General features: G+C 43.2%; 1 protein-coding gene across 2 annotated transcripts in view; it reads left to right on the top strand.

The window, feature by feature from the left end:
* The window catches only part of LOC140186862 (GTPase KRas), a 55,150-nt gene that overhangs the window by 23,029 nt on the left and 13,178 nt on the right, over nt 1-18,943 (top strand). For both annotated transcript variants that reach the window (XM_072241548.1, XM_072241549.1), the window contains exon 3: nt 13,128-13,259. In XM_072241548.1, the coding sequence (XP_072097649.1) occupies nt 13,149-13,259 (111 nt within the window). In that variant the 5' untranslated portion in view covers nt 13,128-13,148. The remainder of the gene's footprint in view (nt 1-13,127; nt 13,260-18,943) is intronic.

Raw genomic sequence — 18,943 nt, 5'->3', positions numbered from 1 at the left:
TAGAAAAGCTCCGTTTTCGGGCGAGGAAGATGACATTTCAGTGTGGATGGAGGGTCAAAACGAAGAGAAGAAGCTTCGGTTACGGATTTATCCGGTCTAGTGTGGCCATAGCCTGAGTTAGATGGAAGCTGTAACTCGGAATGATGGAAGTCTTTATTTGTGCAGCAGAGTCTGAGGATCTCATTCTCCTGATGATGTTTTAAACCTTTTAAATACAAAGATAACGAATATAGTTTCAATGGCTATCGTAACTTACTTTAACATCTTGAATATAGTCAGGTAACTTAGCAGAATTAGATATTACAATAGAGCACTTCTAACAATATTCAATACTGCATCTGAGCACAACATTCAGACACCTAAAGTATACCCCTTTTTTTGTGTGGGGGGGTTCCATTTTAGAAGTCCTCAGGATGGGGCTTTGCATTCAATAATAAAAATGCTATTCCTTTTTCTCAGTGCTTACATCTGTGCCGCATATGCTCTCAGGATCAGGGTTTCCACTCTAAAACACCAAAAATGTCTTCCTTTGAAGTACGATGTTTTCCTTCCACTGCTATCAGTGCTGTCCTAACCCCACTCACCCCTTCTCTTCCCCAGCCCATCACCTCCCCAGAATACTGATAAAGGCTCCCGGCTGGAAATGTTGATAGTTTATTTCCTCTCATGCTGCCTGACCTGTTGAGTTCCTCTAGCATTTTGTGTTCTGAAGTGTAGCTGTTGCATAACACCGGAATTGGTTTATTATTGTCACAAACTGAGATAGTGAAAATCTTGACTTGTACACAGATCAGATCATTACACATTGCTTTCAGGTAGAACAAAGTAAAACAATAAAGTGTAACAACAGTGAAAATGCTGATAAGCAATAAGGTGCAAGTTCATAATAATGTAGATTGAGGTCAAGAGTCCATCTTGTTCTGGGAACCATTCAATAGTATTAAAACAGCAGGGTAGAAGCTGTCCTTGAACCTGGTTTCGTACCTTCTGTCTGACGGAAGAGGCTGTAGTCTTTAATTAACCTGGCTGCTTTACTGATGCAGTGAGAAGTGCCCCCTAACACTCAAGCCTTTCCACTATTTGCAGGGAGCAAGATGGTATTGTGATTGGAGCACTCCCCACCCTGTTGGATGAGTGCAGTCCCTCACAATTTTTAACACCATCCAAGGCAAAGTGGTTCGAGTGATGGGTACTTCATCAACTGCTCTAAATATTTGTTTCCTCATTACTAATGCTCAGTAGCTGCGGTGTGCTGTGCGCCATCTACAGAATGTACTCAACAAGGTTTATACCAACTGTCTCAATTGCTGGCCGTGACTACTGATAGCATCACTGCCACCAGGCAAATCCAGCTGCTGGTTCCACCCCAAGGCCCCACCATTCTGATTTGGAAAAATAGTGATCATTCAGTAGGTCTAAATCTTAACATCCCACCAGTAGTACTGGGAGCATCTTAAGGAATGCAGTGGTTTAAGAGATCAGCTTATTGTCACCGTGAGGGCAGTTAGCGCTGAGGCAATAAGTATTGGTATTCATGTTGACTGGTTTCTGGAAAGTGAATTAAAATAGTTTAGGGCCTGAATCCTATAAATGCTGCCTGGCCTGCTGTGTTCACCAGCCACTTTGATGTGTGTTGCTTGAATTTCCAGCATCTGCAGAATTCCTAGTGTTAGGGCCTGAATGTTGGCCGCAGTTATAGATCCCTGGTATCTGGAGCTCTCATTGACACAGTCCTGATGAAGGAGATTAAAAGGCTGTTTGATCTGTGTGGTGTTGGTCCTGATCAAGTGGTCAGTGCTCTGAATGAGGTGACATGAGCTGCAATCCTGCTGCAGGTCTTGAGCACACCCTATTCTATCGTGTCTCCCTGCTCCTTGGTCTTGGTTCTCTGTATATCTCGGCTCCCTCACTCCTCAGTACCTCCAATCAGTCCACCACAATAGGCGGGATTTCCTGGTGCCCACCTATTTTTACTTCCCATTCCCATTCTGACATGTTGGTCCATGGCTGCCTCTACTGCCACAATGAGGCCACTCTCCGGTGGCAGGACCCATAGCTCATATTCTGTCTCGGTAGCTTGTCTCTAACCTCCCTATTCCAATTTTCCATCTTCATTTTGGTTACTCCTCACTCCTTTCCTCACCTATCCATCACCTCCCTCTGGTGGTCCTCCTTCCCTTTCTCCATGGTCTTCACTCCTCTCCTATCAGATTCCTCCCTTACCTTGTCCACCTATCAGCTTCCAGCTTCTCACTTCATCCCCCCTCCCCTACCCACTCACCTTCCCCCTCACCTATCACCTGCTAACTTGTACGCCTTCCCCCACCTTTTCTTTTCCAGTCCCGATGGAGAGTCTTTGCATGAATCCCCAACTGTTTATTCAACATAAGTTCAAAGGAGATTTATTACCAAATTACATTTTTGTCACCATCTACAACCCTGAGATTCATTTTCTTGTGGGCATACTCAATAAATCCAATAACCATGATAGAATCAATGGAAGACTGAAGCAACAACCTGGGCAACCAGTGTACAAAAAATAACAAAAGGTGCAAATACAAAAAGAAATAATAATAATAATAAATAAATAAGCAATATATAGCGAGAGCATGAGATGAAGAGTCCTTAAAAGTGAGTTCATAGGTTGTGGGAACAGTTCAGTTCATGGCGAATGAAGTTATTCCCTCTGGTTCAGGAGCCTAATGGTTGAGGGGAGTAACTGTTCTGGAATCTGGTAGTGAGAGTCATGAGGTTCCTGTACCACCTCCCTGATGGCCGCAGCGAGAAGAGAACATGGCCTCCATAGGTGTTCCTCTGGTTATTTTTCTTGTTTTTGTTCCTCATTCCCTTTTGTACCCCTTCCCAGTTCCCACCTCCCTCTATTGCAGACAGTTTTGGAGATTTTCTTTGGGATGCCTGCTGTGCTTGCCTCTTTAGCCATTGGGTTTGCTGAATGATGGTCAGACATGTGCTATACTGTAAATCTAGGCTTCCTGGACTTTTGTGATTACTTACTCAGGAGTTTTGTCCCAGAAGGGGAATTTACTTTGCTTCAGTTAACAATATATCTGTAGGTAAAGTAGGTTGTGCAGTTCACAGCTTCAGTTACCCAGGTTCAATCCGGACCTCTGGTCAGGACAAATAAGCTGGCAGGAAAAATCAGTGAAGACCCTACCCACCTTGCAATCTGCCTTTTTAAAAAGCTTCCTTTTGGAAATGATTGTAGGGCCAGTAAAGCAAAATTTCATGCCATCTTAAATGTTTCTTACCCTACTCAGTTTAGTTACCCCCATCCCACTCCCCTCTATCTATCACCTCAGCCGCAGCACTGGAAGCACTTAAAGCCACTTTTTATAATGCTGTTTACATTGTAAATACATGCTGGTATTTATTTACACACATTTCATTCCATATCTCTCCCTTAACCTCTATTTATAATTTGCTATTTTTCATATTCTGTATAATTGTTGAATGCTGTTGTGTTGTTTTGCATCGCTCTGACCAACACACCACTGTAAATTCCTAATATATGTAAATTTATATGGCGAATAAAGTTGATCCTTAGTTTGGTGTGGAGTTTGTTTTTCCTGTCCGCGTGGGTTTCCTCCCCTATCCCAAAGGTGTCCGGTTTGGTAGGAGTTTGTTTTTCCTGTCCACGTGGGCTTCCTCCCCTATCCCAAAGGTGTCCGGTTTGGTAGGAGTTTGGTGTGGAGTTTGTTTTTCCTGGCCTCGTGGGTTTCCTCCATATCCCAAAGGTGTCCGGTTTGGTAGGAGTTTGGTGTGGAGTTTGTTTTTGCTGTCAGCGTGGGTTTCCTCCATATCCCAAAGGTGTCCAGTTTGGTGGGTTAATTGGGCCCTGATGTGTGAGTGAATGGTAACTTTTCAGGAATAGACGGGAATGTGAAGAAAATAAAATGATCATCGTAAACAGGTTGGTGTGGGCTGAATGGTACGCTCTGACTATAAAGCAATATTCAGAGCTGAGATTTGTTTATTTAGTTCACCTGTAGAACTACAATGTACTGCTCTCACTTTTTAAAATTCCCTTTCACTTGCTTTCCTCCAGCTCGCAGTCTTGCTTAGCCACATCTGCGTTATTTTGCCTTCCCAATGTTTTGCAGACAGGTGAAAGGTACAGAGGTCGAGTGTAGAGAATTAGAAGAGTCAGTGATAATATTCACAAGATGAGACTGAACTGAGTCAATTGGGTGAAAACAGTGGTGTGCGCCAAAGAAAATTGTGATTGATTTGGACGGCCCAAGTCCTTGGTGGCAGTCTGCAGATGTTGGAAATCTGGAGCAACAAACACAAAATGCTGGAGGAACTCAGCAGGCCAGGCAACATCTGTGGAGAGGAATAAATAGTTGATGTTTTGGGCCAAGACCCTTCATCAGGACTGGAAAGGAAGGGGGAAGGGAAAAGCCCGAGTGAGGTGGAGGGAGCAGTGGGTTTGAGGGAAGGTGAGTGGGGGAATGGGTCGTTGAAGTGAGAAGCTGGGAGGTGATAGGTGGAAGAAGGTGGTAATGTTGATGCTATTGATTTTGCAGCCAAAGTCACATTTGAATTTAATTGTCTTTTCCTGAGATTAATAGTTGTCTGATAACCAGTACAGCACTTGAGTTGATTATGTACATCTTTATAATGTTCCAAGCTCTGTCATTGGGTTAAAGTTAGTCATAAATTAATACAGCTGAATGTCGGCCTTCCATGACGACCATGGTGCCCACCCAGCTAGTCCCAATTTCCTGTGTTTCACTTTCATCACTCGAGCTCCCTTTCCTCCTCTCTCTTCTCCTCCCCCCATTTACCTACCCATCTCTAAGTCTATAGTTTAACAGTGTGGCTAAATAAATTTTTCACTTATCTGTCAGGGACAAAGAGCATGTTCTTGGTGACTGTAGAGGGAGGTATGGCTCAGTAGTCATTTAGTCCTGCACAGTTATTACTTGTTACCACCGATAGTGTTATGGGGAGCCTTTCCTTTCACTGAGAGAAGGACATTGTCCCAACCACCGTCTTGTGCTCAGAGGATTTGCCATAGCTGTCGTCCTCTTTCTGGGCAATCTATAGATCTGATAGAATGTAGAATATTACAGCACAGTACAGGCCCTTCGGCCCACGATGTTGTGCCAACGTTCTAACCTACTCTAAGGTCAATCTAACACTTCCTACCTACACAGCCCTCCATTTTTCTATCATTCATGTGTCTATCTGAGAGTTTCTCATGCCCCTAATGTATCTGCCTCCACTACCACCCCTAGCAGGGCATCCACCATTCTCTGTGTAAGAACTTGCCATCTCTTCCCCCCACCCCCCCCATACTTTCCTCCACTCACTTTAAACTTATGCCCCCTTCTCTTAGCCATTTCTCCCCTGGCTGTCCATTCAATCTCTCTTATCACATATAGCTCTATTAATTCACCTCTCATCCTCCTTCACTCCAAAGAAAAAAATCCTAGCTCACTCAACCTATCCTCATAAGCCATGCCCTCCAGTCCAGGCAGCATCCTGGTCAATCTCTTCTGAGCCCTTTCTAAAGCTTTTGGAACTGAAAACAGTATTGTCTGATGAGCATAATATATGCCAATGGTAGAGGATCCTAGATACACACAGTGGTGACCAATGGTACAGCCGTCTGTCATTTCAAGGATTTTGTGTGGCGGACCTCTTTCTGCTCACTGTGGGCCATTGAAGGAGGCTGTCCTTAAAGAAGCCAGCTTCAGTCTGGCTTGGAGTCAGTTCTGACTTGGCTACCAGTTTGCCATCTGCGGCTATGTCGCATTGACTGCTCAGATCAATGAGCCCCCAAGCCATGTAATACTTCACATTTGGTCACTCTGGCGTCTGATTCCACCACCATGCCCTTCTCTGATCTTTTCATCAAGTGGTCACCATTACTGCACGTTCCTGATTACCACCAAGTGGCTGGTGAGGGCAGTGACTTCATTACGTCTTGCACAGGTCACAGGCAGGTGGGGGTACGGTGAGCACAGCTGTTGTCTCAGCTCCAGTGACCCCCCCCAGGTTCAATCCCACACTGCGGAGCTTGGACTTCCTTTTGGATGCTCTGGTTTCCTTCCAGCTTCCCAAAACGTGGGCTGGTTGATTAATGGGACGTTGTCAGTCGCCCGGAGTGCATAGACAAGTTGTAGAATGCAGAGGAGTTGGCTGAAACACGAGAATAAAATGGGTCTGGGTTAGAGTATTATCTGACCAAGGACAGCCAAAACAAAACCTGACACTGTATTCTCATTCTGTCACTGATGTAAGTGGTAAGTTGTACTAAGTGGTTACTTACGTTTTGTATTTGTGTTTAGAAAGGATCTGTATAGCTAGCATGCGAAACAGCTTTTCACTACCTCAGTACATGTGACAATAATAAACCAGTTCCAATTAATGAACCAGGTGAGTTTATCTCCCAAACTGGTACTTTAATAGTAACCATCCTTGAAACTAGCATTTCATTTAGCTATTTATACAGTGGTGGGTTTCAAACTCGATGTGGTCTGCTGATTCAAGGATATTTCTATTTTAAGGTTTTTCCCTGTTGCCCACAAACATTGCACCATCTTGGTACACTTTCACCTCCTTGCTGCCTGTCATCCTTTCACAACGCAGCCAACCCCCTGGTCCAGCTCACCCCTGCTAACTGCTCTCAGAAAGGTTTTTTTGTATTATCAGGACCTCAGTCCCGGGATCCTGCTTCCTGATGCGCACTCAAGACCTGTCCCAGCCCATCAACATCCTACTTAAGCAAACATTTGGTGGCAAGGTCACAAATCCTGTTTCCACAGAAAATGCTGCAGTGATATTTTTAGAAACCAGTATACTTTACGTTATCTAAATGTGGGTGGGGAAGAGTCAGGTTCCTGGATTATGTCATGTGGCTCTTGCCAAATAAGCGTTTGACTTTGGATATTTTCTCCAACCAAATATTTTCCAATGTGCATGGCTTCATGAAAACGTACATCGGTATTTTCCATCCAAGTGGCATCATTTACCCCTTTCCTGTGCCTAGAAATTACCGTGATATTACTGGTTGGAAATATCAATATTAAGTATGCTCTGGTTTTAAACAAGTGATAGCATTATTTTAAACAGCAAATAACTCAGTCTGAGCTAAGATAAACTCTGCAGTGTTAATAACAGCTCTTCATTATCCTATTCCATATCAATTGCCATTATCGTGACATACTGATAAATTTTAACCCAAATACATTAATGTGGTTAAAATCATTGAATCTACAATCAGCTACTTGCAGTTATTGTGTTATGTTGTACAATACCCATATCAGCCGTGGCTCACTACCATCACCTGAGATGGAAGAATATGGAATTCATGCAGTGTTCCGGAGATTTGAGGAAATAATCCAGAAGGTGGCATTTTACAGAAAATTTACAACCAAGGTCTGGTCTGCTGACCCAGATGGATGTAAAACATCTCATGCAATTGACGAACTGTGGTGTCAGACTAACGTCTATCCCTCAGAAACCATCCCATCACTCATCTCAATCTGTCTGTGGTTCCACTTGTCTAGTTTCCTAGACAATTCCCAGAAGGCATTGGTCTAGGTGCTGGTTGATGGGAGTAGGCAGAATAACAGTTTGGCACAGACTAGATGGGCTGAAGGGCCTGTTACTCTAAAACGTAGGCCACAAAGTACTCCTGGCTTTCAAAGCTGTGAAAGGGTCTAATTAAATGCAAGTCCTCTCCTTGCGTAGTTTGAAATGGTTCTAATCTGAACCAGCAGGCAGGTCACCACAGGACAGTTGCAGCATATATTTTGAAATTAATTAGCCAAGCATGAATAAGTAAAGTGAAAACCATTATATATGTAATAAATGAAAGATTCTTGCCATTCAGATTAAGATAGGCTGGATTTTAAGGTTGGCTTTAAATAGTAATGGGAACAAAGCCCAGTTCTTTGCACTGCAGCCAACTAGGTGAATGGGGCTCCACTGACGATTGGATTCCAGATGTGTAATCAGGGGAAATTGGATCTTAAAAAGGGGCTTGGCTCTTTTATTTCACTGTTCATTTTAACTGCTCAGGTCAGTCTGTTTGCACTACAGCATTTTAAATGTCACCTTCTATAGGTCACGGCAAATGGGCAATACGTAATAGCTTTAAGTGTTGAATCTGGGAAGAGGAGGAGGAAATGGTAAACATTCAGATATTAGAACCTCGCAATGTAAAATCTGGGCAAGGTCCAAGTGTTTAGGCAGAGCTGCACAAAACAGTCACAGTCCCTTCGGCTCCCAGCATTCATCCTGCCCTTTTTGCCCATCTATATTAATGCTATTTGCCAACATTCCATCAAATGTGAGCAAAATGGCTTTTAAAACATTCAATGCAAACTAATTCATTGAAATATTATTTTATTGAGAAGTTAGTTACGGTATGAAAAATGCTCCCTAAAATAAGACTCTATTGATCTGACTTCTGTTCAGAAATATTAGGGATGCACTCGGAGTGAATTGAAATGTGACACGTGTAAAGTGGCTGGCAGAAAGAAGCCTTGTCTGTCCATTTGTGGCTGCGAACTTCATGACTGGAGTTCAATCGCTAGTGATCAACTTGTCGCCAGTGTACCATGAGCACATACGGGAGTGGAGGTAGATCAGCTGGTTCAGTGGTGTTGGAACAGCAAACTTGCACCCGATGTCAATAAGACCAATGAGTCAATTGGGGGCTTCAGGAAGGGAACACCCACCAGTCCTCATCGAGGGGTCAGCAGTGGAAAGGGTGAGCAACTTCGAGTTCCTGACTGTCAACATCCCTGAAGATCTCTCCAGGGCCCAACATATTGATGCATCTACAGAAGGTATATCAGAGGATATATTTTTAGGAGTTTGAGGAGATTAGGTATCTCAATAAAGACAAGCAAATTTCTACAGTTCTTCTGTGGAGAGCATTCTGACTGGTTGCATCCCCACGTGGTATGGAGGGGCCCCTGCACTGGATGGGGGGAAAAGCAGTTGAGGGTTGTTGGCTCAGTCGTGGGCACTAACCTCCCCACTGTTGAGGACATATTCAAAAGGCAATGCCTCCAGAGGACAGTATGCATCGTGAAAGACTCTTACCGGCCAGAGCATCCCCTCTTCTCATTGTCTCTTCAGGCTGTTATGGCAGTAATGTTTTACGAACAGCTTCTTCTCCTCTGCCATCAGATTTTTGAATGGTCCGTGAAGCCATGAGCCTCACTATTCTGACCTCTTTTTGTACTATTTTATAAATGTAATTTAGTTAGTTTTATGTATTGCACTGTACTGATGCTGCAGGACAACAAATTATGACATAAATGGCAATAAACCTGATTCTGATAAGTCTTAATTTCTTTGTTTTTAATTGTAGCTTAAATAGCATTGTATGATGGCATGACATTTACTTGAAGAGCTTTAATATTTGATATCCCCTTGTCAATGGTCATAGTATGTTAAGTGTATCAATGGTAGGGTTTTTGACGGTTTCATCAGAAGAATTGAGTAGGAGACTAGGGAGTCCTGGGAGGATGCTCTGATTCCTGATCGAGATATTGCAGAGTGAGGTTTTGGTAGTGGAATGTTGGTAGAGGCCTCCTTGTAGGTATCAGGCTATGGTGGAGAACACATGATGAAGGATCAGGTTTCAATATTCAAGGTAAATTTATTAGGTTATTAGGAGACTTCACTTTAAAAGCATCATGAACAAGTCCTGGGAATCTCATCTATACTCAATGCATGTTCAATACTGAGTGCACGTTCGTGGTCTTCTGCTGCTGTAGTCCATCCACTTGAAGGTTCAAACATGTGCGTTCAGAGATGCTCTTCTGCAACCACTGTTACAATGCGCAGTTATTTGACTTACTGTCACCTCCCTGTCAGCTTGAACCAGTCTGGCCATTCTCTTCTGACCTCTCATTAACAAGGCATTTTCATCTAGGGAGCTGCCGCTCACTGGATGCTTTTTTTTGTTTATTGCACCATTCTCTGTAAACTCTAGAGACTGTTGTGTAGGAGATCAGCAATTTCTGAGGTACTCAAACCAGCCTTCCTGGCATCAACAGTCATTCCATGGTTAAAGTCATCTAGATCACATTTCTTCCCCATTCTGGCGTTTGCTCTGAACAACAACTGAACCTCTTGACCATCTCTAGTCTACATGTTTTTATGCAATGAGTTGCTGCCAAGTAATTGCCTGATACTTGCATTAACAAACAGGTGTACCTAATAAAGTGGCCACTCAATTAGGCTCAGGAGAACCCTCTTTCACTGCTTCCCCTCTCATCCCTCCTTCAGAAGACTGAACTCAGCTGTCTGTGGCTGCTGGTGAGAAGGGGTGATCCTGGGTTATGGGTGTGGATTTGGAAGGGCCAGAGAGGGCGTTCTCTACTTTTGGCAGAAGGCTGGTTTAGGAGAGCCAGCGTGAAGTTTGAGATAATGTGTTTATGCAGTTTCCAAGGTTTAGTAGCAAAGTTAGATCCTGAGCCAGTGATCCCACCCTTTACTATCAAGCTGCAAGCACTGGGCAATGGATCTGTATGTGTCACTATTGGTTTCAGTGACTATAAAGCCTACAGGATAAAATGGGCCTGTTCACACTCTCTGCACTTCCAGAAAATACAGATACTTGAGGCCACACAGCATTACATTTTCATCGACTTTAATAGCTTCCTAGAGTCTGGATAAAATCCACCCTTTTAAATGATTCAATACCTTTCTTCAGTCACACCAACTTAATATTAATATTGGCATATTCCTGCGAAACACTTTAACATGAGGCATCAGCAAGAATAAAAAGCCTTTTGTAGGAGAGTGTTTAATTTGACTGCTCACCTTTTAAAACCCAAAATAGTTTCTTTGTGAGGTACACATCAGCCATGACCTCATCAAGAATCAGGACAGTTTTGCAGGGTTGAGTGGCCTTGTTCACAGCTGTCTCACTTGGGTTTAGAGGACTCAGTAATATGAGCTGCTACAAACGTTTATTTTTAGCACTATCTGTAAGTGCGGCACACCCAAAGTTTTCAGGAGAATTCATTTCCTTTTGGGTGTGGTGTCCATGGGCTTCTCTTCCTTGGGTCTTCGGGGAAATGGGGTTTGTGACGACAAGCCAGCTCTTCCTGCAGATGATCTGCACTTACGTCAAATCTTAACCAGTTGTCAACACTGCATATTTTTAGTCTTTTTAGCTTTGAGCTTTGATGGGTACAACCTGTGAAGTTTCATTGCTTTCCCTTCATTACCGTGTTTTAACAGAAGAAATAGAATTGTCTTGAAGCAGCTGGTTAAACATGAAGCAGCTCTCCCCTTCACCCATCCCTACTCCCTTCTGCCCCCTGTATCACTTCCCCCTCCCCCCACATCACAGCTAACACCCCATCCCCATCTTCCCCACCGCTCTCACCCCGGTATCACGAACACCCATCCCCACCCTGTCATATCCCCTCCCCTTTCTCCCTCCCCCTCAATCTCTGTGCTCTCTCACCTCCCCCCACCCCTCCCACCTCCCTCCACCACTCCCACCTCCCCCCCACCACTCCCACCTCCCCCCCAATGCATTTTTCACTTTCATTATTGAAATAATTGAATACTCTGAATTGGTGATTCAACATTTTAGTTTTGAATGCAGATAATTCCGTCATCTGCTCTTTCCTCTTGAATTGATGATCTTGGAATAAATTAATGAAGGATTATGCTGCTACTCATGACCACTGTCAATCATTTACATTGTCATATCGTAGGAGATTTGGGCCCACACCAGTGTACAATAGAATTGCTGAGGCATGAGAGTAAATGTCGACTGGCAGGAAGCAAAATTATTGCATTGTAAGAAATGTCATTACGCCCTCATCTATGCATTTGTGACCTGAGGCAACCCAATGTGCTTTACAGATTCAGATACTTGAGTTTCAATCATTGTAAAGTAGAGAGCAATGTTTGGATAATAGACATCCAGTTTTACTCTCAGTGACATTTGTGGAAAGGGAAACATTGAAGTAAGAACTCTCTTACCTGTCTGTAAAGTGTTGACATTGGATCTTGGGTATTCTGCTGAGATTTGCTTTTGTTATTTAGTCAGCAATACAGCATGGAGCAGACCCTCAGTTCCTTCAAGCAGCACCGCCCCGACAACCCCGATTAACCCTAACCTCATCACAGGACAATTTACAATGACCTACTTGGTCCATCTTTGGACTGTGGGAGGAAACCGGGAGCACTTGCAGGGGACGGAGCCCTCGCATTCCACGTGGAGGACATACAGACTCCTTACAGAGGACGCTGGGATTGAACTCCCTACCTTGATGCCTTGAGCTGTAATGGTGTCGCACTAACCGCTACACTACCGTGGTGGTGCCCATTTGTTGTTCCTTCCAAAAGTGTGTATTTTCTCAGTGTTGCAAGTGAGTGTTAATCTGGAGATGGAGCTCAAGTCTCTAAAACCTATTGTCATTAGATACTGCCAAGGAGCCAGAGCTGATATATTCAATTTGGAAGCATTTTCTGAGCAGGCTTGCAGCTTGGATCAGTAGGAGGCATTTTGTGACTGTGATTCTGTTCAGAGTATGTAGAGTTTTGGTTGTCAATGGCAAACCAGGTTTGGGATATTGGGATCACTGCTAAAAGACAGACTTATTAGCCATTGCTTGTTACACAAGGTTCCATTATGATTTTTGCTTTTTCTCCAAGAGGGACTCGGGAGTCAAATGTTAAACAAGAGATTCTGTAGGTTCTGGAAATCCAGAGCCACACACAAAATGTTAAAGGAACTCAACAGGTCAGGCGGCCATCAACTGAAAGGAATAAACGTTCGGCATTTTGGGCCAAGACTGTTTATCTGGACCGACTAAGGGGACTCAACCTCTTATACCTCTCAATAGATGCTGCTTGACCTGCTGAGTTCCTCTAGCATTTTGTGTGTGTTATCTTGGAAGTCAAATATGTTCTTGTGGGCCTTGCATTACATGCAAGTAAGACAGGGTAAGGATTCTTGACTCCAAAGGATTACTCTGTACTTCTATTTTTTTGTGTTTGAAAACTTCTGGATTTAGTTACTGCATCAGCAGCTTATTCGGCTCCTAGAGAATTGCTTTTACTTCATCCATGTCAGTGCTTTGATGCTAATGGCTTGCCTTCTCCTTGCACAGGTCTGCCCTTGAGCAGAGAAGATGACCGAATACAAACTTGTGGTGGTCGGAGCTGGTGGCGTAGGCAAAAGTGCTCTCACAATCCAACTTATTCAGAACCACTTTGTGGATGAATATGATCCCACGATAGAAGTAAGTTTCCTTTTATTTTACTTTGGGGATGTGCATATTTAAAAAGTGAACTTATAAGGTAGACATTTTTAAATTAATGAAGGGAGGAAAGTGTAGTAACTTTACAAGGTGGTTAAACTATTAAAGTAGTGATAGAATATTACAGTACAGTACAGGCCTCTTGGCCCACATCATTGTGCCAACCTTTTATCTTACTTTGAGATCATTCTAACCCTTCCTTCTTAAGTTGCCCTCTATTTTTCTATCATCCATATTCCTTTGTAAGAGTTTCTTAAATGTCCCTCATGTATCTGCTTAGATGCCTGAATTAACCTGGGGCGGTGGGGGATAATTAATTAATTAAACCTGAAATTAAAAGCTAGGATCAGTAAGGGTGACCATGAAACTACCCACCAGAATGCCGTCATTTGGAAACAAAAATTGGCCTGTGCTGGTCGGGTCTCTGCTACTACATGCTCACGGATGTAGTCATCTCTTAACTGACCTTTGAAATAGCCACTGATGCATCAAACCCATTACTCACCATGAGAATACACTCATCACAGATCACAGTGGTTCAAGGGAGCAGGGGATGAGATGCCTTCAAATCATGAATTTCAGAAGTATAATTCTTTGAAAAGACATGACAATATTTTTCCTGAAGGAAACCATTCCGTAGCTGGACCAAGTAGCTAGGAAAGGTGGTGGTTAATGAGATGTCTAGGCTGTCCCTCAATTCTGGAAGAAAGTTTGCATTTGGGTATGGCAACTTCTAGCCTCCTTGTCCAGTAGGCATAGATAGGAGCCATAGGAATAGGAGAGGCTATTGATGTAAGTCAAGAATCTGATGAGGGATGTAAATGCCAGCATACCTGGCAAGTGCAAACTTCCATTGCTAGAGGGGAGACATAATTGAGATATTTAATGTAACTACTGAGTGATGGGGACGGGGTAAATATTTGAGACACTATATTTGAGTCTTACCCTTAAACTTCATTATTCCTCCAAAAAGTTTCCAATTAGTCAATACTTTTTGAGTATGGCCTCAGTTGTAATGCAGAGAGAGGTATCACCCAATTTCTGCACAGCACGATCTTATTAACTATAATGAGATAAGTGATCAGACCTTTCTAAAGTAATGTTGGGGTTGTGGTATGTTAAAAGAAATGTCTAGTGCAGGACACTTAAAAGAGAACAATGCTGTGGGATCATTGAATCTGTGGGCAGGTGGAGTCGTGATTTAAATCTACTATGAGAGACTGTGATTCCAACACTGGTTTTCCAATGAGGGAGGTGGGGGTGGGAGGGAACGAATGTGTTTCAGGAACCGTTCGTACCAGAACCTGGTGATGTGAGACCTGGGACTCCTGTACCTCCTGCTTGGTGGTAGCAAGACGAGAGCATGGCCTGTATGGTGGGGGTCCTTCATGATGGATGCTGCTTTTTTGCAGATGTGCTGAAATTTGGAGAGTGCTTTGCCTGTGATGGACTGGAATGTATTTACTGCTCTCTGTAGATGTTTCCATTACTGGGCATTGGTATTTCCATTCCAGGCCATGATGCAACCATTGCGCATCTGTAGAAGTTTGTGAAAGTTTCAGATGACATGCCAAAACTACACAAACTTCTGAAAAAGTAGAGGTGCTGTTGCACCTTGTTTGTGATGGTACTTGTGTGCTGCTCCCAGAACAGATCCTCTCGCATGGTAACCAAGGAACTTAAAGTTATGGATCCTCTCCACCTCTGATCCCCTAATGAGGACTGGCTCATGGACCTCTGGCTTCTTCCTCGTGTAGTCAATAATCAACTGTTTGGGTTTTCTGACATTGAGTAAGAGGTTGTTGTGGCACAATTCAACCAGATTTTGAATCTCTAACCATTCGGGAACTTTGGTAGGTTTTGTGAGTGAATTCAGATGCAAGGATACTTCTTTCAGCTGCTTAAGTAGTGTAAAACAATTTGTGAGACAGAGTATTTCATCGGCATTTTTGATTATGGATTACTTTAATTTCATTTTTATTAATACTTGTTGATTCTTGCAAGGGATGAAAAGGGTGAGCCTCTCGACGGCAGCAAGACAGCTGGTATTTGATCTTCATCTCTCACATATACTTTCTGTGTGCTGAATGCTTGGCTGGGAATATCTCCACTGCTCTGAAGGGTGTAAATGTAAACATACTGGGTCCTACTGGACAAGGTTGCAGTTTGGCGGTTTGTTTCAGTCAGGGTGGTCTTGCTGCAACTGAGGCCCCCTGGTGAAGGAGCCTCATTACTGCAACATCAGTGTGAAAATTACAGCATTGAACTCTGCTGCACAGTAGCCCACAATCTTGTGCTGACTGTACGCCTCGAGGGTCAATCTAAGCCTTCCCTCCTATATACCCACCTGTTTTACTATCATTCATATGCCAAATTACTCCAAGTACTTGAACCTAGTGGTCTGGATTCTCCAGTTAGAAGTGCTGATTGAACCTGACGGTTTTTGGGCAATTAAGACTCTGACCTCTGGATAATCCATTGCTATTCTTGGGACACCTGTATTCTGCCCTTTCACTCCTTGCATTGTTCCCTCCTATGTCTCCCAGTACAGAGGAAGCTTGGTTAAACCTGCACGTCGCCGGACCTGGCAAGTGCCTGCTGGTCAGTTATGTTGGATAACTTGATATTAGCTCAGGCATATGCTCACCACCTCCAGCAGTGCTTTGATGTTCCCTCTGAAGTATTAGTTACTGGAGCAGTGCCAGCTCTTAAACAGTATCTCAGGCTTAAGGGTGATCTAAGTAAGTTATACAGCATGGAAACAGGCCATTTAGTCCATCTAGTTTATGCCAACTAAGATGGCTTTCTAAACTAATTCCATTTACCTGTGTTTGGCCCATATCCCTCTGAACCTTTCCTATTCATGTACCTGTCGAAGGACCTTTTAAATATTAAAAATATTAATCCTTTCCTATTTGTGTAGCTGTCAAAGTACCTTTTAAATGTTAATGTACCTTAAATATTAAATTTAAGGGTACAATAATAATTAAGACCATAATATTAATAATAATTAATTTTAAAATTCATATTTAAAGGCACTTTAATAATTTAAATATTAATATACCTGCCAAAGTACCTTTTAAATGTTATTGTGAGAGCCTCAACCTCCTGCTGGGCAGCTCATACCACATACTGAGCACTCTCTGAGTAGAAGAAGTTGCCCTTCAGGTTCCTATTACATCTCTCCCCCAACCTTAAACCTTTGTCCTCTAGTTCTTGATTCCAATCCTGGAAAACAGACTGTGTGCATGCAACCTATTTATGCCCCTCAGTTTTACACAAGGCTAATATCATCCCTTATTCTCCTACGCTGCAAAAGAGAGCAGTTCCAACCTGCTCAGCCTTTCTCCATAATTCAGCTCCTTGTACCCTAGCAACATCCTCATTTATCACCTCTGCATTCTTTCCAGCTTAATTTCCTATAGGAAGGTGGCCAAAACGGAACACAATATTCCAAATGTGGCCTCACCAACATCTTGTACGACTGTGACATAACATTCCAACCCCTGTACTCAGTGCCCTGACTGAATGCGAGCATACCTTCATGACCCTGTCTATCAGAGAACCATGTGCTTGTAAGCCTAGGTCACTCTGTCCTCCAACACTCCCCAAGGCCCTTTCAAGGAGCAAATTTATTCACCATATACGTTTACACGTATTAGGAATTTGCTGTGATGTGTTGGCACAACATGCAACAGAAACAACATTTGACAATTAGAAAGAATAAAGAGCTATATAAACTGTAAAGTTAGAGGTTCAAGTACGGATATGGAGTAAAATGTGCGTAAATACCTGCATGTACTTGCAATGTAAATAGCATTTTATATATAGTGGCTTACAGCGCAGAGGGGAAGGGGTAGGACTAGCTAGAGTGGTTGATCAGATTAACTGCCTGGGGGATGAAACTTTTAAGATGGTGTGAAGTTTTTGGTTTTAATAGCCCTATAGCATTTTCCAGAGGGTTCCTGATTTACCTTCTCAAAAATGCAATACCTCTCAAAATAAACTCCACTTGCTGTTCCTTGGCCCACTTTCCAACTGTTTTGGTTTGTGTTCACTTGAGCATTTTGTATGTTCTGCAGTTAATAAGGGACTGATAGACTCCACCCCCCCTCCCCAACAGATGCAGGAGGGGGTGGCCCACAGGGTGAATGGGTATCTAGTTTGAGAGAAATACCTTCCTTCTGCCACTTACCCAGGACCTGTGTCCAGATACATGGCCTTGATTCTCAGTGCTACCTCAACTGGTTGTTCAATTTGAGTAGTTAGGAGTCCAGGGATGTTGCGCTTCAAGGAGGCTTTGAGCATGATCTTTATTCTGCCTACCTTTTCTCCCCTGAGGGAGTGCAGAAAGGAGTGTCTGTTGCATGAGCAAGTGGGGAAACGAGCTGCAGAAACAGAAAATCTGAAATAAAACAGAACCTACTGGAAACCTCAGCAGGTCAGGCAGCACCCGTGGAAAGACAAAATGAATTGACGTTTCAGGTTGAAGACCCTTTAGAACCACAAAGCTTTTCCAAGTTTACCTGCCCCTCCAATAAATTACGAGGATTTTGTGGAGATAGTATAGTTTATTTCTAGTATCTTGAGATGCCTGCTGTAGGTAGAAAAGTCTCGGAAGTATGAGAGGGAGCGGGGTTCACTGCTGCCTACTAGACTGAGTTTTGTGCTGGGCCTGAGAGCCAGTCACACAGCACAGAAATGGGCTTTTCAGCCCAATGAGTGCATCTTCAAGACACTGCGTCGATGCTGGGAAGGGTAGTACCCACGATGGAGCACTATCCAGGGATTCCCATGCATGTACCTTGAAGTCTTAATGTACCTGCTTCAACTATCACGTCTGGCAGCTGAAAACTATCCAAGTGAAAAAGTTCCTATTAAATCAGCCCCCTCTCACCTTAAACCAGTGTCTTCTAGTTCGTCCTTTCCCCAACTCTGGGGGAAAAAGATTGTGCTCGTTGAACCTATCTCTACCCCACATGATTTCATACACTTCAAGGAATAAAGTTCCAATCTGCTCAACCTCTGTCCATGCCTCAGTCCCTAATGTCCTGACAATATTCTCACAAATATCTTATGCATTTTTATAGCTTCATAGCAGGGTGACCAAAACTGAACACAATGATTCAAACGCAGCCTCTAAAGAATGCTTTAGATTGGGTAGTTTACATTGCTGAGATATGCTTGAGTGAAGGCCTGTTTACCTTGTTTAATCTTACACGTGATATTTATTAATTCTCTGGACCTTTCGGCATCCTGTCTTTGAACAGCTAGTTCCCTACAACCATCTGTTCTGAACTGACCTGCACTGTCTTACCTCAGAAATGGACCATCTCTTGCACTACTGCGGACTTGTCTGATTTTTATGCACTGATTTGTGTTATATAGGTTTTTTTCTTCGATGCCTCATTTGACTTGCATATAATTTGTGTGTATTTTCTGAATCTATGTTCCTGTGATGCTGCTACGAGCAGGTTTTTCATTGTAGCTGAACCCATTCTCTCTGTTTTGTGGTGGTTAAGCTGCAAGTAATTACTTGCTGACAATTGGTGCACGTTTAACATATCTCTGGTTGCTTATCTTAGAGGGTCTCTCGGGTATCAGGGGTGACTCCACCCGAACACTCCAGTGTGTGAAGTCCTGGGAGTAAAGTGTAATGGGTGTAC

Source organism: Mobula birostris, chromosome 23, assembly GCF_030028105.1.
Source record: "Mobula birostris isolate sMobBir1 chromosome 23, sMobBir1.hap1, whole genome shotgun sequence".
Lineage (NCBI taxonomy): Eukaryota > Metazoa > Chordata > Chondrichthyes > Myliobatiformes > Myliobatidae > Mobula > Mobula birostris.
This window is presented reverse-complemented; position numbering and strand designations above follow the sequence as displayed.